Source organism: Helicoverpa zea, chromosome 2, assembly GCF_022581195.2.
Source record: "Helicoverpa zea isolate HzStark_Cry1AcR chromosome 2, ilHelZeax1.1, whole genome shotgun sequence".
Taxonomy (NCBI): Eukaryota; Metazoa; Arthropoda; class Insecta; order Lepidoptera; family Noctuidae; genus Helicoverpa; species Helicoverpa zea.
Genome location: NC_061453.1, coordinates 4,988,927 through 5,015,056, shown reverse-complemented (window position 1 = coordinate 5,015,056; position 26,130 = coordinate 4,988,927). Strand labels below are relative to the sequence as shown.

Below are 26,130 nucleotides of genomic sequence, written 5' to 3'. Positions count from 1 at the left end.
AGCGTCTAGAAATATCGCCTACTAATGTCTCAAAATTACCTAGAAAAAATTGAGAAACCGGAATTTAAATAATTGTTTTCATTTTACTAACAATGTAGAGTAGAGTATCAGACCGATTTCTAGCCACATCCGGAAGATCAGCAACTAAGCTGAACTATCTAGAACCGCGTCGGTAAAAGGATGGTACGGCCGTACCACTTTATTACTCGACTTGGCGGGGCCTTGCAGACCCCAGATTACCTATATGTACAGGTGCACAGCCAGAAGTGCACAACCTATTCCCTCCCTCTCAAAAGTTGATGGGAGGGCCATTAGACACCACCGGGGATAGATCAACGCAGAACCAATCTCTCCGTAGCACTTGGGTATATCACTCCTAAATTAGACACTGTTTTACTAAGCACGTTGGTCTAACGCGGGAATCTAACTCAAGACAACGACAACAGTCGCACTTACGATCCCTAGACCAACGAGCTGTCCAATAATATTGTCTCTCTATTAGACTATTGTAGGTGAGTAAGTATATTTGTACATGGGTTTGTTAATTCATGTTTTGTTTTTCATTATATTATGTAGTGCTGTATTGTGACATGTACTTATTCATGTTTTGTTTGCAATGCTTGAGAGGTGCCAACTGAGCTGGGCTTAAAAGGCAAACAAAAATATGTTGTTACCAGTTACCATTAATAAAAGAAATAACCCATGTAACCAATCAAGTTCGTCATCACATTTTATTTATATATTTGCTATCCAATTCAGAGCGTAATAAATATATTTTGAATCTCAACTTTAACTATCAATACACTAATGTTGCCAATATATTCTCATTTATTGCTCTTACTGGATATTTCTTATTCAAATCCTTCCAAGAAAGACTTGAACCATGCATGATTGATGAGTATGGCTTCAGGGAAAGAAAACAAAATCATATTTTATTTACACATTTATTACAGTTGCATACAACAGTACACAAATATAAACAGGTCTATAATAATATTTATACATTTATATACATGTAACAACCTGGCGCGGGACCACGAGGCTAAAGGAATGTATGAAAACTAAAATATTTTCCTAGAAAACAATCTACACAATATGGGCATGATTAAAAAAGGTAAATTCAAATATAGTAAAAGATAAAGCTTGACTAGTCTTATAAAGGTATGTACAGACGTTAGAATACATGGGACAAGTCAGTAAATAAATGCTTTGTCTGTACATTAGAATCTCTTTAAACTCGATGCATAACCGCCTCGATGCTCACGAGCCAGGTCTTAATACTAAATGCCACAATAACACGTTAAATGTGAAAAGTACATCTCTACTTGAAGGCGCAACCATTTTATTGAGTAGCCTCTTCTATCACAAACATGCCAATATACCTACTTATAATATCAGTCGAAGATCCGACAGCTTGCTACAGACATCACTTCAGCAGAAGGACATTAAAATATTTTTAAATATCTAAACCAAACAATAATTTCATTATTAATTCATCAACTGCAACATTGAATATAGGTCATCGTAACATGTGTCATACTCATTACCATTAATTATACGTACATCTATAAGATCGCGTGCTAGTGCTTATCATCACGAAATGTACCAACAAATTACAAAGTTACGCATTGTATTATTAAGACAAAGGCACGCTGATAACTCAAACGCGACCAATATTAAGTATTCAGTAACTTAGTACATTAGTTAATGCAAGTTCCTCACTTTACATTACACATTTTGCAAGCGCTCCTTTTTATGGGCTCGTAGTAAGAAGATAAAAATTGAACTATTTAGTTTTAAATTATATTGTAAATACGAATTTCATCGACTCATAGTCATTAGTCAATGCTAAGCATTAAATAATTGTAAGCAATATAGGTACATAGTAGGGAACATATTTACATTGACGCTTAGTATCACAAGATGGCGGCGAAGATGTGGCGCGTTCAAAATGGCCGTCCGTTCTGTGGTCGCTCAGGCAGCTTCGGCGGCATGTTCGGCACTGGACGACTATCAACATAAAAATACATATTAAAACATGATACGTAACCAAACCATACAAATATGCTCATATTATTTACAGTGATTTACTAAATACGTGGGTAACGATGATGTTATGAACAAAAGTAAGGTTTAGAAGTTTCGTGGGGAAATTAGGATGATAATAAAGGGTTTGTTAGTACGCAGTAACATTCATGAAAGCACAAGCTGGGAAACACACTCACGATTTCATGCAATCCGGTCACAGGGGGTTCTTATGGGTAAAATAATAAAATGTCAAATCCTAACAGAACAAAAAATGTTCTAGTGAGTTATGCCCTAGTCACCATGCTACTATATCAAACATAGTACTATTATTAAATGAGCAATGCTTATAGGTACCTAAACAATTGGACGCAAATTATGTACACAGGCATGTATGAAGTATCAATCGCATGCACCAAAACCTAAAACCGTAACTTGACGCAAGCATAAGTTCGTACGTAACGGTTCAACAAGGGAGTAAAATATTTCAATAAGATTCAATGTTACTCGTCGTGAAAAATATTAATACATAGCCTGTAAAAAATAATTGTCAGATTTACTAGTTAATGAGAATGCACGGAACATAATAATTTCGAATAAAAAAGCAAGAAAAAAAACTTATTGAAACATTTCTAACATTATTCAAACACAGCTTACCTAAAATTAAATCCTTTCGGTAATATTATCCGAAACTGTTAGTAACTTAGTGAAGCCAATGGGCATTATGTTTGCCAAAACTACTGGAATAAATCAAACGTCTTTAGTACACATATAGCATTTAATTACTCTATTTATACAGCATAAGATTAACAATATTCATAAACTATATCAAATCCAACAATCACTGCCTATACCTTTTCGATGGTACTAACGCTATTAACAAGATAGAGAGAGCAAAACGTTTAATGATCGATTACTTTGTATATTATTCGGCTAATATCGATAGAGCAATGAGTATAGCTACAGCGTTAAACACTTCTTCGTGTAGGAACTCGGCCGTGGCACGCTCACACTGTCACCGCGACTCCGTTCACGTCCTCACACTACCGAACCGTAGTATGCACATCACCGCTGTCACGATGTTCAGTGTCAATTATCGCAATCGTAAACGATGAAAAATGGATGCAAGATGATTCCAAGATTAAAATATCGATAAGCTTTATTTAATATTTTTAATAACGAATTCATATTGTATCACCATCAATAAAATGTTCTAATAATTGACCAAAGGTATTGCTAACAGCAACAATATACGAGACAACTGCTTTGGTCTTATCCATTATAAGTACAGTTAATTTTACATACAAATTTTAATCGATATAATATCGTTACGATTTCATAAGTTACGTGTTACCAGTGTTGACTAAATACCAGATTATACTGACATAGTTGTAAATATACAACAACAATCAAGCTGGGTATAATTTAGAGTAAATGCATAAACGTTAAATACGCATCGTCGCTACTGGAGACGGAAAGAGATTAGACGAGCGTGTCAAAGTTCTAAACTACTGTAACACCTAGACACTGACGTGAGTACAAGTTGTAACGACTGTTACTACGCAGCTAGTTCTACGCGACAATGGTGCGGCAACATCAACAAATATTATCTCGTCTTTACATAGTGTACAAACAACTCTAGCACATTACAAAACAATTTGATATGCTCGAGGACTCCCGGCCCAGCGCGGGAGCCCGTAATGCCCTCCGCGAAACAACTCAACTACGTAATCCCAATATACACCTATATTAAGCCACTGAATGTAACATTTACAATTAATCGTAACACAAATGTAATTACATTGTAATTATAATAATTTAAGTAATACGTAGTTCGCGGTATATTCGCGTTTAGCATACGTATGTCTCATCTCATAATCATGAAGCGCTGTGAACCGATAGCTCGTTCACTATTAATACTGAACAATTTAGTCGTTTTATAATTTTGACGCTATACATAATTAAGTTTCTTTGTTGTAAGTAATATAATATTGGGTAACAACCCTAATAAATTATAACCTAAATTCCATTACATAAATCATTGTTTATGAAAGTGTCGATAAGTTTGCAAGTATTTGATGTGGTCATTAGCTTGTTAAAGACGTTATTAAAAAAATCCTCGCAAACATATCTCACTTTTATCGAAATTAAATCCATTGGAATGTACACAAAAATCCTATGCCACAATATCGGTAACAATACATAGAATTGATGTCACTGTTGTGGGTAATTTATTACTACGAATGCAATGTTCATAACATTGTGTGATCTCCGTGATTTTCATATTGTGATGATTGAGCTTTACTATTTAGGAGTGATTTGGACGTCAATTTACATTTGACCGAATTTATAAGAAACACAAAATAATAATTAAATATATAAAATCGTATAACCCTAGGGTAACGTTGGTTATGTATCACAAGCAGAGTTTATATCGTGTGCAGCGTACGTTGTTACACAGGCACATTGGATTACATTTACAGTGGTTGGACGCAAAGCAATGTAACACAACACTGCATATAGACCCACGTACAGACAGGTTTAGTTCACACTAAACGTTCAAGCGGTTAAACAATGTGCTCTGAAAATGCTCGGATAAAGTTATTTTGTAAAAACATCATAAGCAACAGAACTTTCATAAACTTTAAAACACCGCTTTAATATTAGGAAAATATCTCCTAATAGATAACAACTTAATTATTTATTTCATTTTAGGCGATGTTTTAAATTTTATACAATATTACATGTAGAAGACATACAATAGTTTACATCAAGGAGAAAATTGGTTAACTAACAGACATCACTTGTAACAAACGCAGTCACTTCGAATCGTCACATTTAATTTAAATATGTCTACCTCTAAAAAAAGGTAAAGAACTAAAAAAAAATTGGTACACACCTTTTTTCACGTGTGAGATAGGAAAATTGTGTTATACCAAATGTAAGTCATATTATGTGGGGCAGTGGGGGTAACAACATTGATATGTCCGTTCTGCTGTATACGTGTACTAGGAACGTCGATACTGATATGTGTTAGCGCGCATCTAACACTTTTGAAACCGTGTCCAAAACGCGACGAGGTAGTGACGTCACCACGGAGGCAGGAAAGATGAGCGGAGATGCCATGAGGCAGGTAGGTCAGTAACCGTCTTGTAGATCGAGTAGGTATGACCAAATCGATCAGTTACTATTAAACTAACGAGCCCTTTGGGTTCCTTGAGACATTGACACGTGATTTGATTTGATTTTCCCAAAGAACATCCCACACAACCTCAACCCCCGAACACAGGCATTTTGGCGCACTACTTTCTTAGGAAATTTTGCGTTATAACATCTCCGCTAGTAATTTTGTCCTCCGTGGTTCAAAGGCGACAAGATAGTGACATCACTCACAGATGCGCGCAAGAGATCGAAGTGAGGGCGTTTCCCACAAATGCGTTGCGTACATACAACAGTCGTTACGGACAACAGAGTCGTGTTTACTTGAATCTGGCGAAGGCTGAGCTGAGTTCGTTGATGGCTGCGTTGGTGACGGCCTGACCGACTGCCTGGTTGACCTGTTGGCGCATGTGGGGCGGCATCTGGTTGTAGGCGCCGGCCACCGCGCTCGCTCCCATCGCTCCTCCCGGCCTCCTATTTGGTTTATTGCGAACATCCTTTTCAAACATGACAACATACACCAAGCAAATGGGGATCTATGATTATGAAACGAGAAGGCAGACATATCGGCTGTCATTGAGCTGCCTTTAGTTACAAAAGTGAGCATACCCGAGCTATTTCGTTACACACAAAAGATAGTTACATAAAAATAGGGAAGAAGAGAAGAGTAGGTGTGTACAAAGTCAATATTTTTTTAAAGCTGTCACAGCTTCTCTGTAAGACATTTCGGAGTAACGTAACCGCCATAATAATGCAATTCTTTGTATGTAAATCATAAATAATTGTAAATAAAATCTGCCAACTCTTACAGGGTAACTGTGAATATAATAATTAACACAGATTACTAATGAACTACAAATCACTAATTAACACTTTGTCATGAGTAAATCCATAAAGATTAAATTATAAGAATTCTAAGGACCTTTGACATGTTTTTCTTTCAATTTAGCTGCTTGTTCTTAACAGTCAAAATAATGTTTGTATGCAGACTAATGTAATGTGTGTAATCTAAGTGGTTGAAATGTTATTAAAATCATGAAGATCACACAAATTAGTGCACATGCATGCGGTGCTTCGTTATTAATACACATTTGAAAAGTGAAATAAAACATGAAACCATTTGTTAATTAAACCCAGAAAAAAGTACATGGTAAGTAATATTTAGCCTCTCCTTTTAGCCGATTCTCGTCTTTGTAACACAAATATTGAAAGTAACTAGTCTTGCAGACATTAATTATCATATTTAATATCATATTGTGTATGTAGAATATGCATCGGTCTGTGGGCAGCCCGTAGTGTTCGATGAGTACACAACCAGATTCATCAAAAATATAACATTCGGAAAGTTCATCACGGAATAATAATACATCTAAATAAAACGTTCAACGTATATAAAATAGGTTTCGTCTAACGATAGGCTGCCGGCAGAGGATTCATATGCAGATTATATTATCTTTACTTTGTATTCTACCAAAAGGTAATAATAAATTCCACTATTATTTTTATAATTTTATGGAAGCAACATTTTTTTCATACGTATCATAAGTATTGATCATTTACATGTCTAATAATAATATTGTATATAACATATGTATAATTTATTTATAAATTTGTCGATATTTGTTAACTTACTACAAACTCGCCATAGGTGTATGGTTCTTAGAAAAGGAAATGTATGGTTATGATTAGAGGTGACTTTGTCTCGCAAATTTGTCTAATTACAAACAATTGTTAAGTTGTCCCGCGCACTTTACAGTGTTGTTTCTGTGTAATAAGTTAACAAGTTCGTAGTTAGTGCCTTACGTCAATACGTAACTTAGGTTAGTGAGTTAGTGCGCTCGCGCCGGCCCGCTTAGCGCCGCCTGCGAACACATACACACCTCAGCTGCCTCTCTGCTTACTATATCGATATTAGTACTACCCCACACAGTTAATAACACAACCCAGATTATAGCTACGTTCCTAAACCATTAGTTTCCCTTTGTATGGATTATAAAATTAATGAAATATATATTGTTTAAGTATTTATGTTAATATATACCAGTATATGAAGCAATACGTGTTTACTGCAAATTATGGCTGTTACATCACCCACACAAATGCCTCGTAATGTACTAAAGCAAAGCTCACACACCGATAGAGTCGAAATCCAGGTAGATGGACAATTAGTTACCCCACATCTTCTTTCTAAAGAGTGGTTTGGAGCCGTATTTTGGTACTTTTAATCAAAATTACATGACTTGGACTGCAATTGGGGACAGCGACAAATTAATTTCCTGAGATACGTCACTCTAAGACAAACATAGAGAACAACCACGTCCATCGTGTGTGCTCTAAAAATTCATACAACAAATCCAACCCCATTATCATGGTTTTATATTATACCAAGCTCTAGTAATAGACAAATGCAACAACACAAGTCACGAGCAGCCTCCGAATAAGTTCAAACATTCAGACTACTTCAGCTTGCTTCGATATATTGTGCATCAATTTACGAGTAATCTTTTGCAATTTATTTCGTCGATAGTAATTGGAGGCTTATACACGTGCAGTTCTTGCCGAACTTATAGGCGATTCGCAAGTGTCTTTAGAGTACAATCCTGCATGTGGCCATACCCCTCGAGCAACCCGCAGACAATTCAACTCAACTCAAAAACGTTTATTCAAGTAAGGCTGATTATAAATCAGAATTTTTTGACCGCCAAAGACAGCCCCCAAAACGCCTACCTTTTCAGCACTTCCTTATTTTTTGTGTTGGTAAGAAGAGCCAATAAACTCCCCATCAACACAAAATATTTAAAAATGATTTCTGCGTCATAAATGTGATGTTAAGAGCCGCCATTAAGTTTAGCAAAAACTACATCCTGTATGTTTTCATACAGCTTCGGTACATATCGTACTTACGTGGGTACAAGCGGCGCCGGCAAGCCGGGTTGTCCGGGAGCCGGTCGTCCTGCAGGGGGTGGCGGGGCGCCGCCGCCGGGGCGCGAGGGCAGCGGGGGCGCCGGCCGCCCCGCGCCGCCGGGAGGGGGAGGGGCGCCGCGGCTGCCCAGCGACCCTGATGTGTCAATAATAGCTTTTTAAAACGCCGTGCGAGACTTTCGGTGTAATAGTTAATCAATTTGTACGGTATCGACAAGTAATAGGGAAGGTTATTGAAACTTAAGACGGTAAATATGTTTGTGACCTATCAATTTAATGTGTAATTGCAAGTTCATCAGCTTACAGCCAATTTCTTCATCAAAAGTAAAAGCCAAAGTAAAAGTCAAAGTAATGTCAAAAGTAAGAGCAACAGTCAAATTCGTTTTTTTCTATTAGTTTTGCTGTTAATTTAGCCTTGAAAAAACGAATTTGACCGTTACTTTTACTTTAGACATTACTTTGACTGTTAAATAGTCAGACTATTTTGTTAACATATATAGATACCATTTAGTCCATGTTAGTTTTCGAGTTTGAACCATAATGTATAATTTAACGACTGATCCCATCCACGAGTACAATAAAAGGGGTAACTAAACATTTTGCTGTCTGTTGCTTATATTTTCGGTATTATAGTTGTGTGTACTGTTAGACCTTTCTCACCTTGTTGCGCGGGCGCGGCGCGGCGCGGGCCGCCGGGCGAGGGCGGCGACAGGCGCGGGTTGGAGTCCAGGCGGCTCTCCAGCCAGTCGTTCTTCACGGGCGGCGGCACGGGCGTGCTCACCGTTGCCATGGAAACGTCGCCGATTATCCGTAAAGCCTCCTTGCACGCGTGGTACATGCGCAGCATTTCCTCGCGCTTCAGTGCCTCTTCGGGGGATTCTTCCATCATTTGTGACTGTGGGGATTAAATAAAATGTTGATATATATAATGCTTTGTTCATACGCTGAGTAAACTATGTATTCGGCTGTTGTGGTGAAGTGGCCAATGCAGCTCAAAAGTCAGAAAGATTTAAAATCTGGGCTAATGCTTCACTAGGTCGATTCAAAAATTGAACCTAGAACTAAACTGTAATACAAACAACAACCACGATTATCGGGAGGCAGGTCCAAGTTTAATTGACAAAACACAATAATTTATGTAATGTTATTTTTGTAAATAACTGTATATAGTGTTATTTACACAGTAAATAAAAAATATTCGCCATTCAACCACACATACCTGATCACCGGAAGCATACAAATGCGCAAGCAGTTCCCCGTTGATGAAATCTTTGGCATTATTGATGATCATCATCATGATGGTCTTGGGCACTAGGTCGCGGGTCGTCTTAGTCACGATGCGCATGTACGAGTCCACGAGGTTGCGGATAGTCTCCACCTGTCGTTCCAGTTGCGGGTCCATGCTACTTGTGCCCGAACTGTCTGAACTCTGCAATGGGAAGTGTGTTTTATGTAGTTACTGGTCAAAAATGGTAGAAAGTGTGATGTTGCTACCGTGTTTTAACAATTGCAGAATCATTTTGTTACCGAATGTAGACTAATAAGACTGATTTTGTTACCCTAAGTAGACACATAAGAATATTTTTGTTACATTTACATAGTAGACTCATAAGAATGATTTTGTTACCCTTAGTAGACTCATTAGAATAATCCTGTTACGCTTAGTAGACTCATAAGATTAATTTGGTAACCTTACTAGACCCATAAGAATAATGTTGTTACCCTTAGTAGACTCATAAAAATAATTTTGTTTAAGTTACTTAAAAAAATAATTTATGAACTAAAAACATTATTGTGTAAAACCTATTAAAGACGATAATGTTTATAATATTAAATTTCAGTCCTGTTTTACTTGAAAGCACAATATTATAATACAATAAACTTAGCAATTTTAAAAATGACTTCAAAGTACTAGCAATATATTTTCTATGTATTAGGCGTACTAATTGACTAAGTACCGTGCAAAGAAAACAATCAAATGAATAATCAATTTTTTAAACCACCTTCCACATTAGCCAATTAGACGCCAAATTGAAAGCTTCATAGCTTACAATTAATTGACCAACTTACTAGTTACTTACAATTTATATTTTCAAACTGTATTCACAGTGTAACTACCAGTGTAATTGGAGTTATTATATTAATTATCAAGGACGGTCAATAAGCAGGGCAAACCGCATGAGACGAGACAGCACAGCTTTGCCAAATTCCCTTCCCTATTTCCTCCCCAGAAAACCCTTTAAACCAATCTCTTTCCAAAAGCATGCAGGCAAAAATGCTCAGAAAATACAGGCTGATTTGTTCTAATACCGTCTTGTTTCTATTCTTAGCAAAAAGTTTAGTTTAAAACAGCATTCTAGAGGTAGGCCTTACGCAGATGTAATCAAAAAGCGTGTTAATATATCTTATTATAGGCGCGTCGAAAAACTGTACGTACTTACAAATAAACTGGGATAGATCACAATATTGCATTAGATACTACTACGAATTCAAATTGTAGGAAACAACTATTTTAGAGTGTTACGGCAATACACCTTATTTAAAATGACCTTCTAGAAAACTTTGGAAATGCTATTTTTGTTTACTTGTATTGCTGGATAATAAATAAGCTCATTTTGTTACAGCATGCTTCAACATTAGTCAAATTCCTAAAACATTAGTTTTGTAAGTAATTTAAAAACAAAGACTGATCAAAGACGATAATACATAGTAGCAAAACCTTTTTAAAACCAGTTTGATGCAATGTTACGACACTACCGTACTCACCAGACATGATCTACCACAAAACCATGAAGTTAATGCTGAGGATGAAGCTTCGTTCACATCTACTAGCGAATCTTTGATAGTCAGCAAAACGCAAACAGATGTTTGATTTCTTACTTCTCTTCTACAAAGTCACCGTCAGAAAACTAGTCGAAAAATAAGTCAAGCTGACTGCCAAAGACATGCGACGGAATACAACGGCCGAAGGTGTGAACGAACCTTAAAAAATTTCACAAATTAACCAAAACCATGTTACTGGACGATTCATAACACACTAATTGATGTATATGCCTTACAATATGATGTTTATCATTTGTAATTTATTAATTGCACATGCAATAATTGTTTATAATACAAATTGATAACTACCGCCTAAGTATATCGCACATCACCTTTGTAAACAAGTAAAAAATCCAGCAAACAAGCTTTAAAAGACGAGTCACTTACTCTTGATTTATTTCCACCCAAACCCAGGGAAGGCGGAAATAACTAAAAATAAAAAAACATAAACATGCTAAAACAAAATTGAATGGAACTTCCACAATATTTTGAAACTAAAGAAACAAAAAAAAAACTGATTAAAACCTTGCAATTCTGTTCAAACCAACGAAGCACGACATACAGACGTTATTCTAACTATTAAAAACAGATATAAACTGTGTCAGTTTTGTTGTATATTCATTCATATACATGTTATTACATACATTTGTTAGGAGTGGGTGGCGATTTAGTATGACAATGAAGTGCATGTGAAACTAACATTAAAATGACAAAACAGCACTCTACACGTCTCATGCTACAGTAGCTGGAATGTATTTCAAGAAAATTAAAAATATGTAAGTAATATAATATCATAATGTTAAAACCAACAGTTAATAAACTAAAATAAATGTTAGTATAAAAGTAATTCTTGAAATCCACGTCGTTACGTAGTGTTAAATGTGCGACCACAGTGTTCAGTGTGACCTATGTACTGTGTAAATGTTCATAAGCCTGTATAAACAAACCTCGGTTCCTTCACTCTGTATAGCATGGCAAAACAACAGATTTTATAACAAAACCGACATACAGTAGGTATATTTAAATATATAGTTCACAACAATATTAAACACCATTATTATAAAGCCATATAGTAAGTAAATAAGCTCAAAAGAAAATACATGTTTGCAGTATTTTAAGACGTTAGGAAATGTTGTAGAGGGGGTAAGAAAGATCAGAATAATAGATAAGACAGGCAGGAAATAATAAACAGTTTGGTTAGTATGGAGTATGTTTACCTCATCTCCATTGGCAGCTTCGGACGTCTTCTCCGGGTAGACTCCCGCACGTAGGAACGACGCCTTCCAAGAATCCACGTCGTCTTGTGTCTCACACGACAACTCTAGTTGTTTGTAATCCTGTAAAAGCATTTTGAGACGTATAGTTAACATTTATTTAACTAATTCCGCTATTGAAGCACCAGATTTAGAACATGTCAGTCAATAAAATAAAAGGTTGAAGAAATGGCCCTGATTTTGTTTGGCCACTGCCGAACCTGCCACTACATTAATCTACGTGACACACATTACGTCGAAATTCTATTCCAGTCTCTTCCGTACTCAGCAGTACACAAACAATACACCACAGAGGTTAATTTACTTATTTCCTCACCTTGTAAACATTCCTGCCTTCAGGGTTGAAGAGCGCGAACATATGCCGCCTTGACATGAAGCCCTGTTCGAGATCCCGCAGCTTGAGTCCGTCCAGAGGTAGCATGTACTTCTTCTCTCGTTCTTCCTCGTCTTTGAACCACGAGATGCTTTCCGCGGTCAACACGAACCAGTAATCCTTGGAACCTCCTAAATGAGAAAAAAAAATGAATTAAATATAAAAGAAGAATAAGGACCGGTGTCACTAGTTACTGATAAAGTATCAGTTAGTATCTACCAGACAAAAGCTGCTGACAGAAACATGTCTGTCAGATATTACTATTCAAGACCTTTGAAACCAAAAGTATATATTTTATCTGGCAGTTAAGTTCCTAATAGGCTATCAGAGACTTTCTAAAACTGGTGAAACTGGCTGTAATAACCTAGATATTTTTAGTAGATTCACTACCTTTCATGATTCCCAAGTTGTGAATACACATGTATCCTTTCCTGATGACTTGGTTTCCTAGCGCGCGATGTCCTGATTTCGTAGAGTTCTCAGACTGATTTTGAGCACTGGAAAGAAATATAAAAAGTGCATTAGAACATCGATTCTCTAATATAAATAATTGAATGCAACAACACATGAAAAAAAAAATTTTTTATTTTTGTATACAGAATTCTAGTTTCTAAAGATAGTATAGATATAATTTTGTTTATAATTATATTTGTTAAGCATTAATAAAATAAACGAATTATTTAATAAAAAAATACTTTACTTGGCAAATCCGATGAAGTCCTCGTGGTTAGTATTCATGTAAGCAAGCTCGCAATCGATTAGCAGTACCAGTTGATCCTTGCACATTTGTTCGCGAGAACGAACGTAAGACATGATAATGCGTTCCGTCTCTTCACGCAACCTTGGGTATCGCGACATCTGGAAATAAACAAATTATTATCGATAATAACTAAAAACCTTCTCCTCGCATATACATACAGACTTACAGGTCAAACCCAGAACCTCCTACTTTTGAGTCGGTTAAAGCACTAAACCTTCTCCTCGCATCCAGATTGCTTCAGCCAAACGCGACGAACATACATACAAACAGGTCAAACTGAGAACCTTCCTATTTTTTTGAAGTCGGTTAAAAAGCAGTCGAAAACTTCCCTGTTTTGGAAGTCGGTTAAAATATAGTAATGAACAAATACAATAATTAATGTCGTTCTTACCCTTTCAGTGCAGATACGAACGACGTTGGACAACTCCGATACGACAAGATCAACGCACTTGAGACTGGGTTCCTTCAATCGCGCAATCTGTTTCTTTACAATAGCCTCGAACGCCATGTCCGGAGTGAACAAGCCCACCTATGGAACACAGTATAAGATTATTCATTTGCAATTTATAAAAAAAAAAAATAGCTGCTTCCCTCGGTGAAAGTCACGTCGAGTGGAAATTTCTTCCCGTACCCGGACATACTATAGCCTATGTTACTCATATATATTCTAGGTTTCCAACAGTTAAAGCATGATTAAATTAATTTAGTAATTTCGAAACTTTATGGTACAAACAAAAAGATGTTTCCTCTTTCCTACATAACTATAGACTGTATTATGATTTACTATATGTAGATTATGTACTGTACAGAATAAATTGCCCACTTACCCTAATACCGTGAATATTCCTAATAGCGAATGCAATCTCCCTACGCAGTTCCTTCTCGTCGAATTCCATTTTGACAATTTCGAATGGGAATCGTTCGTGGAACAACCGGTTGATTTTCGCACCACCCGACAGTTCGTTTGTGTTGATCTGTGCTGAGCCAGAACCTTCGATTGTGCGCTCAAAGTCCGTTTGCAAAGTCTGGATCATCCTGGAAACAAATGACATACGTTGTGAGTGGATGTAAGTATGACTTCTGACAGAGAAGAATGGAAGAAAAAGACATGTTGCGCCGACCCCAAATGACTCGGGAACAGGTCAAAGTTTTTGAGTGTATGTGTGTATCTTTATTGCTTTTTCACGCGCAATCGGCTATACGGATTCGATGAAACTTGGCAATAAAATAGCTCACGCATCAGAATAACACATGGGCTACTTTTGTCCAGCTTCGGGGAGTATTTCCCTCCGGACGCTCGTGAAACCGCGGGTAACTGCTAGTGTAATAAGACGCAAGAATATTATCATACCACTTCAAACTTTATTTCTCAGACCTTCGACAGAACACCCATTAATACAATGTAATTGGTAAGCCTGAGATACGAGACAGAACTAAATTTTTATTTATAATAGTGTGTAGTATTTTCATACATCTATGGCCAAATTACTGAACAATTCAACTTACTGCAACATAGCCTTAGTCTTGATAGAAGGGTCATCAGGTCTAAAGTGCTTGTACTGGTCGACATCTTTCTCGAGTGTCAGCAACTGTTTCTGCAACTTATCGCGAAGGCCGGGCAGCGTGTCGCGGATGTGGTTCGTCAGCTGTTGGTTGAGAACGCGTTGGAGGTACGGGGTGCCGAGACGGTCTGCCAAGTGACGGTATGAAGGGTGGCTGGAAGAGAAAAGAGGTTTTAATGTAGGTGATTGAAGATGGGGTAACTGTTTTAGAGTTGGTTGCTGAATCTTTGGTAAACGTCAGGTTAATAGACAACAGAAGGAAGAAAACCAGCCTCTAGGGTACACTCCCAGTGGGCAGCAATGAGAAGTTTTTTGATACCATGTTATAATTGTTTTTAGTTGTATATATAAATAAGTTTATTTTTAGGTCAGGAAGAAAACCTTTTAAAATTGATGAATTACATACGATTTTTTCTTGTAAAGTTAAGTAGTTAATTTTTCTTTAAAATTAATGCACCAAATTGCACCGTTAGATAAGAGTAATATCTGCATCAATTACTTAACAACTTATGTAATGTTATAAATTGGAGTTCATGACTATTCAATTGATCTAAATCAATAAACATTTACTCAAAATTACATAACGTAACACGATTTCAATTTAAAACAAAAATTATATAAAACTCACTAATAAGACTAGATAAATAAACGCTTATCATTGTCACAGAAATTGCAAATGCAATCGACGTACGGAAGTAGGTCAGGCCGATAGTGGAGCGAGAGCAACCTATATCTATCGTATCATAGTTTGTGTCGCAACTTGTATCTATACAAGTAGCACTTGGCTAGCCCGGTGACGTCGTCCGTGTGTAGACATGTTGATGCAATACAAGTGATCTTCAGGAAGTTATGAATCACTGATAAGATGAGGACTTACTAATATAGATTCAGTATTTTGGTAATCGTATTATGTTGCTTTTGATTTTCCTCAAACTTTTAACTATTTTACGTTAACACGATCATAACGGTAGCTTAAGCCAGTTGCTTATTATTGCCGCTTTGAACACAAACCATTTTACCACAAAAACTTTTTAACGTCAGTTTAAGACTTGTCTAAAAAAATGTCAAATTATGACGTTGACATATGGTTCATTTTGGAGCCACATTTTTTTTAGACAAGTGTAAAACAGTTGCTAAAGTTTTTGTAGTAAGGCCAAAAGTGATTACTTTGGTAGTCGTTTCTTTCGGAAGAATCGAAACAGGGAAAGATTGACTGCATTTTTTTTTTATTATATTAATTTCACAAAAAAATATGGTATTTAGCATGAAGGATAGACAATAGTTAAGAAGTAATCAGTATGCATACCTAAGGAAGAATTTCCTTTCCGCAGCCAAAGCGGCGGTGATATCCTTGCGTCCATCGATATCCTTCTGCGATCGGTTGACGACGCCGATGTATCCGCGGCGCAGCGGCAACAGCTTGTTCTCGAGCACATCGCGAGCATCCGTGCCTTCGTCCATCAAATCTAGCTTCGTAATCACACCGATCGTTCGCAGACCTGCACACCGACAACATTGTTACGTAAATATTAGCGTTCTTCAAATGCTTTAGACACAGCACTACGGTTAACGCCTAAAATGTTTTGCTAAACAGGCTCCGCCAAAAAAGGAATTTGAATGACCTTTTTTTTGGCAAACTAAAAATTTACAGTACAAAAAAATAAATGGTATGAATTAAACTGTAAATAACTTTAGATTCTGACGTACCAAGAACGTTGTGATTACTCACCATATAAATAAATAAAATGCAGTCATAGCAACTATCATTATAAAAACAAATCAACGTTTCCAGCTAAATAATTCATTTTAACCATACCCCACAGCCATACACTACATGTAGGATTATAATTTACCTCATCAAGTGAATGACTCATAAAGTGAATGAAAAGGCAATATCAATTGAACTAGCCTTGTGGATCGACTTCCTTCGCGAGTTTCAAAGCATCGCTGTTGGCCAAATCGGTGTTGGCGGGCGTGACGGCGAGGATGAGACATGACTCGCGCCTGATGAACTGGAAGATCATGCCCTTGATCTGCTGCTCGATGTCCGCGGGCTGGTCGCCAATGGGCACCTTCGTCAGACCCGGCAAGTCAATCAGGGTCAAGTTGAGCACTGTAATGTAGGACACAATCATCAATTGCCTTGTACGTCATGAATGTTTGCGCTACTACGAGGAAAGAATAATACTGTTTCATTAGAAACAAATCGTTCATTCATGTTCCTAATATGACAAACCATTAAACTTTAAGAACGGCCTATCATATTGTGGTTAACCACGATGACGTGGCCCTAGAATAAAATAAAGCTAAAATTTAACGTTATTCTGTCCGAAAGCATGACATAGATAGCTACCTAAGCGTTGAAGCTAAATTGACCTATAAACCTGCGGTGCGTGCCAAAATATTTCTTATTGTCGGATCTTTAACACTAGTAAGTTGCATACGTTAGCTGGTACGGAATGTTTGTATTTGAAGAATAACACAAGGTCATTGTTATCGGTTAATAATAAGCTGTGTAATGTTTAACAATAAATCAGTGTTTGGAATTATATGTTCTGTAGATAAATAATTTACAGTTTATTGACATTGGCGAAATGTTTTTTTATTGAATTAACGGTAAATTATAATTAAATGTTTACATTTTGGGTAGCCAGTATGAATCAACGACACAAGGCAGGAATTGTTTATTACACATAACCAATGTTTGCGCCTGGTGTGGTACAATAGATGTAAATAATCATTCATATGAGGTGTAAGTGTAACGATCGACAAAATAGATAATACTGTATTAGCTGATAAGGACAGATAACGTAAGATTTATGTCGTGAGATAGTTTTATGTAAACTTCGCAATCAATCGTCGTGCCAATAATACTACAGGGAAAAGATTTTCATTTCTTTAAGCATTCGGTAAGACCTTCACTACCGTAGCTACCATATACTCATTATTTTTTCGGTTATGTATAAAAATACACAGCTCAAGCACATACCTATCTATTAATAGTAGACCCGAGATGTTGATATGCGGAATGTTGTAAATATGCCGAGCGTCAAGATAATGCTCGCTGTACAATAAGCGTGGTTAATCCTTTATTCGTAACTAAGGTAATAGGATTATTTATGCGTCACAGAAAACTAATACGTACTCCACTGTAGTTGAACTATTTAGGAATGTTTTAGGTAATGACGTAAGGACCTATTCTATGCTAATTGTTAACGTACAAAAAATCTTTTTAGCTAATTAAGCCTGAGACTGACATGCAGTAGGTACTGGTTATGTAGGTCAATACCAAACTACAAATGTAAGGAATATCGTATAACAGCTTAATGATCAATCTTGCATAATTAATACAACTATAAACGCATCGATCTACCTATATGTAGTACCCACTACAAACTACTTATCAATAAATCGTTTTCCCTCCATATAAGCTGAGGAAGAAATACCGCTTGTACTGACACATATTTTTTCATTCACACATACAATTAATAGCTTAGGATGCAATATGCGTATTTCATATTGAACGAAATTATTAACAAACGTTCGTTTATTCCTTAACAAATGGGCACAAAAACCTATATTTACAGCAGTAAATGATAAGAGAGTACGATACTTCATTATCAATTAGCCGGCCATTGGCTTATCTAAAGCGTTACGATTAACACTGACTCATTATTTATTACTGTGAGACATCTCTTGGGTACACAAAAAACAATGTTTTAAAAGTTCTGATAAGTTTGGTAAGTCATTTCGTCTGATTTGAAAACGTGAATCCTAATAACTGCCCACTACGAAATGTTGCTGATTTGTCGGATCACCATTTGGACTGGTAACTCTTACTTATTTATCACAATTGAGAAAATAATAATTATTATATTTTAATACAGCGTGTGTTACTCGGTATGTGGAATATATGCAGTAGTAGAACGGTGCAAATCACGGGTATCTACTTATTTACTTCCGCATCTTAGTTAAGTAAAGACGCATGTATTGCGTCAGATAATAGAAATTATTATCTTTTGTTAAAAATAATGTTATTGTGTAGAAGTAAGTATTTTTCGCAGAAACTACTATGGGTTAACATAATATTTAGTTTCGTTCTTTTAGCCATAAAATAAATTATGTATGTATGTTACAGGAAATTTTTAACGTAGAAACTTTATGAAATTAGATCGTCAAACGCCGCTTTGATGCTCCAACAGAAGGAAACATAAAATGTCGTTGTTCGATATGATAACGAGTATCACGCATACGTCGGCCATTGACTTCGTAAAATTGACAATCCATAACGCTACGCATGCGTACGAAGATACTTCCGGTTCCGTCCGTTCGCGCGCCTTCTGAAGTTTACGATAGAAACGAAACTAATTATGCCTATTGTCTCTTGTGCTAAGAATAAAGGTCATGTTTTTATCGTCGTAGCTGACGTTTGTAAATCTTCTGTAAGAAGCCCCAGGATTACATTCGAAGACAGAAAAACGCAAACTGCTAAACTTATAATTTAACGAAAACAATCATTTTAAATGTTTTTTTTTTTTTCAATAGTAATTTTTACGTTAATTGGTACCCAACATACAGAAATGTCTAGATTGGAGACAATGACATGTAATGGAGAAATATAAACATTTACTTATTAAAAAATATATGTATACAAAAAGATATATGTATGCTGTGCTTTTTGAAACTTACCATTTGGGGAATATACACGCAGATTAATCGGGACTGGTGAGATACCCTTGTTGGAGCCGGTGATGCGGTCAGTCTCGGATTCAATCTCGGCGCGTACTTCATTGAAATCAACGAATTTCTTGCCTTTGCAGTGGAGGAACTCCGCATATTCTAGGAAAATTAAAAGAAATATGCGTTTTGTTATCTGTGTTTGTCAATGTAATTCCAAAGTTTCGCGATCTACAATATTTATAGATAAAGCAGATAATCGAAAAACGCTATATAGGGTAAATACGCCAAATGTCGGCCTCCCCCCAAACTTCGGCCGTCTGTACATTTTCAGCTTGCATTCATTCAAAAGGTAATTAAGTGTTAGTTTTGCTCCTCGAATTGCAACCTTGGTTTATACTCTATACGTACAAATCGTTACTATCCGATTCTGTCACTTACTCTTCTCATACTGAGCGTCAGTAGCGATTGCGCCGTTGAAACATCAAATTCGCACGTAAAGTAGCTTACTCGAAGTGAATACTCACATTTTGGGGATTGATATTAGAACGATAAAACATTTATTTATTTTTGTTTTAAGCTTAATTATCACTAATGGGTTATTTTTACTATATTTTAAGATAGTTTTTTCAGCGTTTTGTGTATATTTTTCAAGGAAAAATAGGAGGCCGCCATTAGGACAACAGTTTTGACTTAAAACCGGAGTCTCGGCCGTGGCCGACTTAAAGCAAATGCAGTCTATTTTATAAATTCCTATTGTACTAATTCCGTTGGCTTAACAAGAGAATTTGCAAAGCTTATAGGCAAATAGATCTATTTTACGTTTAATAGCCAAATAACGGCCGGGGTGATATTAGTTGAACCTCGAGAAATAAGGTACAAGAAATAGGGGCCGACATTAGAATCGTAAATAATCGTAATGTCGACCAGCCTCGAACTCAAGCGCCACTATACAGGCTGATGAAAAAATACTTTTATATTTTTTCATTTTCTCAAAATGAAATAATTTATTTATTATAATTCATTATATCGTATAAGAGTTAAGTTTAAATGTAGGAGTTGACAGTATTGTAGGCATGATTATGGTAGCTTTATAGTTTGATACTTGCTATCTATTAAACCGTTCTTATTAGCTTAAAAAATATAAATGGTTGGTCGTGAATACGACTTTTTTTGTTTAGGGGAAACAAAAAAATATTTTACTATAAATTAAACAAATACAATTACAAATGTATACTTAGTATTATATTATAATTCTGCTAAAATAAATCATGTTAATAATATTTGTCACTGCCTTAATTTAAAACAGCCTATACCCGGCCGACATTTGGAAAAAACGCGACCGACCTTGGGCCGTGAATGGCCGACTTTAGGGTTTTTCTGTTCTCGACGCTTCTAAGCCTTATTACTTTTTTCTTTTCGTAGAAATGTCAATCTTATGCCTATAAACATGACATAGATTAATCAAACTATCCAAAACCGCATCAGAAACTATCTTTCGTTGGAAACTGACGGTGCTATAGCGAACCGCAATCAGAAAATCGCTAAGGGGGCCGACATTTGGCGTATTTACCCTAGGTGTGTAAAAAGTAAACAGTTGATAAGTATGGCCCATCATGTGATCTAGACAAAGTGAGCCTGCTCTACCTTCAATAGAGGATGATATTTATCCATTCACTTACTGACCCTTTGCCGGGTCAGCTAATCAATGCTCGTATCATTTAAACCTTCCCTAAACTTCTACAAAACATTTTAAAGCTAAAATAAGTTAAATCGGTCCAGCCATTCCCGTACTTTTGTGAGTCTAACGGATAGCAATTCCTTTTTTTAAGCATGGAGGTTTTTTGACTTTCACTATGAGGATTGAATAAGAGATAAGTCCAGATAACTGGAAGCTCCATTCAGTTTTGCTGATAAGCAAAAAGGAAAACTAAACAATAACGGCACTAATTGTTTCGACTTTAGTAGCCCAAAACTCACGGCCGAGACGCTTAAAAAACACGTCATCAAATCTGTCATTAAATACATCACGAAAAGTATAGTTCTGACTGATCATGCGGAACGAAAGGCTATTGACCTATTCGTGACCGGAAAAAAATATCACAAGAGTTCTGCGTATACCATAAATTGCATTTTAGTTTAGCAAGGTCACATGCAAGCAGGATGGTCTTCCAACATTGATATTCGCTGTACGTCTACGTACATTTGAACATAACGTAATGACTCGTGTTAGTAAGCCAATTAGTTGTTTTAACATTTGGAACACTGCTGAAGGTTAATGATGATATTTTGCACAATAATGAACAACACGTTAGCTGAGTTCATAAAACAAACTGTGCCAGCAAGAATTAACCATATTTTGATGTTTATACCTGTGTTTCCATGTATGAGCTGCAGAATCAATGGGCGACGAGTTACTATTCCGGATCCTCGGGGTAGAAAATCCCTATAACAAAAGTAAAGATTTTATCAAACCCTTTTTAATGAAAATATTTAGGCGAGAGGAAAATATCTAGACTAATTTGAGCTGTATAACAGCAGACGAGTTTGTTTGCTTGAAAATGCTAAACTAAGGCATTATTAGCCCGTTTTGAAAAAGATATTTTAATGTTAGATAACCAGTTTACATAGGAAGGCTCTTTTCTATCCGGGTACACGGGTACAAGTAGTTCTCCTGGGATGCGGGTGAAACCACTGGCGCAACCTAGTAAGTGACACCAACAAATTTTTGACCTTCAATTGTTTACAATCTTTAACAGAAAAATAATCCTAAAGTAAAATTGGTTGTGATATCACGCAATTTAACCAGACATAATTATAGCAGAAGGCATGATAAATGACTCATGGGTAATATGTAATGCATTAAGTCCACAGTCATTTCAGAAATTTGCTTCACACTCATTCAGATCAAGGCAATATAATTTTTTCATTGCATCATATATTGGTTTTATAAGTTGACAAAATCACTCATATTGTTGTTCTGTTCAGCGCAACCATTACTTCACATGTACCCAAAACTATTCAACTTGTTAAGGAATTCATTTTAATCATTGAACAACATCACTAATCATTTCCAAGAATAACTTTTATGTTATTAGTGACCAAGTCTCACCTTACACTGGTATACACCACTACCTTTTGGAATCACTGTTTTCATTGGCAAACGATTCTTTTCATAGTTTTTTAGGAGGGGAACAATGGTGGTTTCAGTCTCCTGTTGTATGATGCTGCTTAGTGATAACTTTATAAGGCACTTACAACTGACATTTTAGAGCAAATTTAACTGACAGACAAACATAATCAATCAGTTAAACAACTGTATTTTTCGACAAATCTGACATTTTCATAAAGCTTACTTTTGTCATGCTTGCTTTAAGAATCAATATCTTTAGGAGCAAAAGTCCCCAACCACATGTTCATTTTGGCTATTATAAGTTTTAATTAATGATGAACAGTTGTTTTCTTTAAAACATTTATTTAAGGAATTCTGTTGTTGAACTTGGACCTGCATGATAATGGGCCGATATGTGTTCTAGGGTTAAAATTAAACATATAGAGATATCACGGAAACAACAATGAATGGAGAGGAACAAATGGCTTCGTTTCTAATACTGTTTCAGGGTTCGGAATCAGTAACGGAAGTCATTTCTGACTCTTCTGTCTATTCCTACTTGGTCATGTAGAGCAAGCGTCAGGGCTTTATACATCAAAGATTAATTTTATACAACAGTATGTACTTCAGATACAAATAAAAACTTTTATGTATTTTCAATTCTGCTGCATTAGGTACTTAACTTACAAATATCATTCGCCAAAACGTTTGATACCAGTTATATCTGTTTTTGCCAAATAATTCAGTAACTTTTACATGATGCATTAGATTATTCAGTCTTAGATTTATATATTTAATTAATGAATATTTCTTGTTGCGCTTGCAGCTTAGAGCTCATTAAGTTATTAAATTCTATCCTAAAATCTACTGTCTTACTACTTTATCATTTTCTTCATTAAATGCGTACTAATAATATTCTTTCTACAATTTTATAGACATTCACATGAACCCAAATACAATGACTCACTGGTCTCTTACCATTTTAATGTTCCTGTTTATGTATGAACTAGACAGTATTCATTCAATAACCTAAATAAGATTTCCTTACATAACTTTTTCAAAATCCATCTGAATCCAACTATCTTCATTAAATTGCTTCTTAGAAATAACTAGATAACATTCTCATAATACATACATGATACTATTATTGTTGTTTGGGAAGGTTACATATGACTCATCACAAACAACTGTGATATATAGACTAAGAGATTAGTTTATTTGCTGTAACATGTTGAAAATAAGCACCAAGAGAATGGTTTAAATGTATTCCTGTTCACGATACATTGAACCAATACATCAACTGTCTTTACAATAAACAAAGGAGACGTACGTAATTCCGACATCTTCAGTGCATTAAAAAGTTCATTATTGAACAATACAACTTCCTATTGGACGCGAAATCTTACCTGCCTACAAAGTTTTCTAACACCGAACTCTTTCCTGCAGACTGACCACCCACAACTGCAATTTGGGGGAGATCTAAAGACATGTGCACGCCCATTTGCACAAATGCATCTTGCAATTTGTTTACAATAGGGATTAGCTGCTGCATTCCGAAATTTCCAGCCATTTTTTCTAATATACATTAAACTTTTATCACTTTAAAACACTAATAACACTTGCTCATCATCAATTCATCATCGATAAACTAATTTATTTTTCAATATGGTGGTGGGTGGTTACACTACGTTCCGATTCAAGTTGATACAACTACTGTCAAAAAGAAAAAGCGTAGTCGGCGGTAGTGCAGACTATTTCAAAACATTCTCCATCTCTGTCTGTATCACGACTACCTTAGTTCAAACTTGAAACAAACAATCCTTTATATTTCAAGCATTCTGTTTCAGAACTATTGTAACGAAAGTTACTAAAATTAAATTTTATGATTACATATATTAAAAATAATAATTCATTCGGATTTTTCACCATATTATATCAATGAAGTTCAAATATTGACCCTACGCAACCATTGACATTTGAGCATTAGTAAATCAATACAGCTCGACATGCGCACTAAATCTAGGCCAGAATATAAAAATACGTAAAAGCGTAATAATTCACGGAAGATAAGAATGTTATCAGCTGAATAAAATTATATGTAATGAATTAGAAAAATCTGTCGGAGAAATTATTATTTTTTAATTTCTTTTACTCTACTATCCAAGACTTGGCCCTGAGACTTGTCCCCAACGTATAATCCACCTCCTTTCAATGAGAAGAAAAAAATATGTGATTTTTCTAAAGAGATCGATAAAGATTATATGTAAAAACTTTATTGCAAATCTATTTCTTCGTCACTTTGAATAATATAAAAATATCTTCAACAAAATAAATACTTAATGCATAATTGAACAAAAAATAGTAATGCTAGTACATTAAAATGTTGTCGTTGCTTACGTAATTCAATTTTATTATATTTTAAAAAGGAGAATCGAATTTAATTTTTCCTTTATTTTTCATCTAAAACGAAGATCGATGTCCAGTACACCAATAACAGCACAAAGATAAAGCATTAAGTTAACTTTGGCCTTTCGCTGATAAAAGAAAAATCGTGATGGTCAATCAGTAACAACTAAGATGAAAGACTTACCTGCCCACAAAATTTTCTAACACAGAGCTCTTTCCTGCAGACTGGCCACCTACTACTGCGATTTGCGGCAAATCCAGCTGCATATGCACACCCAACTGAGTGAATGCATCTTGTAACTTATTAACAATTGGGATCAATTGCTCCATCCCCATATTCCCGGCCATGGCTGCCGGTTTTCTCAAACACTCCTCGTATTATGAGCTTCTCCGCAGATCCTCGCCTACTGATTTTTCTTTCATCAATATGGTGCAAGGTTCTCGTGCGCAGGCGTGAATGAAGATAGAACTAGAACTACGAAGTATAGACACTCGATATCTCTACTATTACAGATGTGGGTACAATAGTAAAATAATTTAACAACTCGATTGCAAACATATAGAGAGGAGTAAAGCGGAGGTGAAAATCGAGTTAACCAATCAAAAATAGACATGATATCTCACATGTATTGTATATAAAACAAGGGTTTTATTGAAAAAATAAAAATAATTTTAAGCCGCAGTTTCACCGACAGTCGTTTAAGTAATCTGTAGGTTAAATAACATCAAAATCATACTAAACAGGTGTTTTAACAAAAAGTGACATTTATGTTGGGCCTAAATAACATTATAATAGGATGTCTTTAGTTGCATTGAATGTAGATAGAGGTCATTAAAAGAACGGTTTAGTCCCAGGTAGAACATTAAGGGCCTTACTACAAAAACTTTAAACCCTGTTTTACACTTGTCTAATAAAATTTTGGTTGCAAAATGAACCATATGTCAACGTCATAATTTGACATTTTTTTAGACAAGGCATAAACTGACGTTTAAAAGTTTTTGTGGTAAGACGGTAAATCTTTCGAGCTGAAAGTAGA

At 35.8% G+C, this 26,130-nt stretch overlaps 1 protein-coding gene across 11 annotated transcripts; it reads right to left on the bottom strand.

Moving 5' to 3' along the window:
• Positions 1-930: 930 nt before the first annotated feature.
• On the bottom strand, positions 931-25,483 carry LOC124636501 (dynamin). 11 transcript variants are annotated; one of them, XM_047172640.1, is made up of 19 exons: positions 24,094-24,413; positions 21,948-22,021; positions 19,588-19,737; positions 16,808-17,011; positions 16,205-16,397; positions 14,843-15,052; positions 14,164-14,371; positions 13,728-13,865; positions 13,277-13,434; positions 12,967-13,073; positions 12,520-12,707; positions 12,147-12,266; positions 11,317-11,358; positions 9,326-9,535; positions 8,767-9,001; positions 8,089-8,242; positions 5,509-5,658; positions 2,683-2,765; positions 931-2,010 (listed from the first exon to the last, which is right to left on the bottom strand). In XM_047172640.1, exons 1-18 carry the CDS (start codon positions 24,255-24,257, stop codon positions 2,729-2,731), a joined length of 2,742 nt encoding a protein of 913 aa, XP_047028596.1. In that variant the 5' UTR covers positions 24,258-24,413; the 3' UTR covers positions 931-2,010; positions 2,683-2,728. The 11 variants fall into 11 exon arrangements, with proteins under 11 accessions (XP_047028596.1, XP_047028604.1, XP_047028587.1 ...); XM_047172648.1 differs by having other exon boundaries at positions 2,683-2,762; XM_047172631.1 differs by lacking the exons at positions 2,683-2,765; positions 11,317-11,358; positions 24,094-24,413 and adding exons at positions 11,877-11,891; positions 25,278-25,483.
• Between the last annotated feature and the right edge of the window lie 647 nt (positions 25,484-26,130).

What these genes read in the sequence shown, in the direction of transcription:
- LOC124636501 (XM_047172625.1), bottom strand. Translation starts at nt 25,441, where the DNA reads ATGGCCGGGAATATGGGGATGGAGCAATTGATCCCAATTGTTAATAAG. An exon ending in TTCGTATCTGCACTGAAAGG is followed by an intron (nt 13,435 to 13,727) that starts GTAAGAACGACA and finishes GTTTATTTCCAG; the next exon opens with ATGTCGCGATACCCAAGGTT. An exon ending in TGGGTGGAAATAAATCAAGA is followed by an intron (nt 9,536 to 11,316) that starts GTAAGTGACTCG and finishes TTCCCATTGCAG; the next exon opens with AGTTCAGACAGTTCGGGCAC.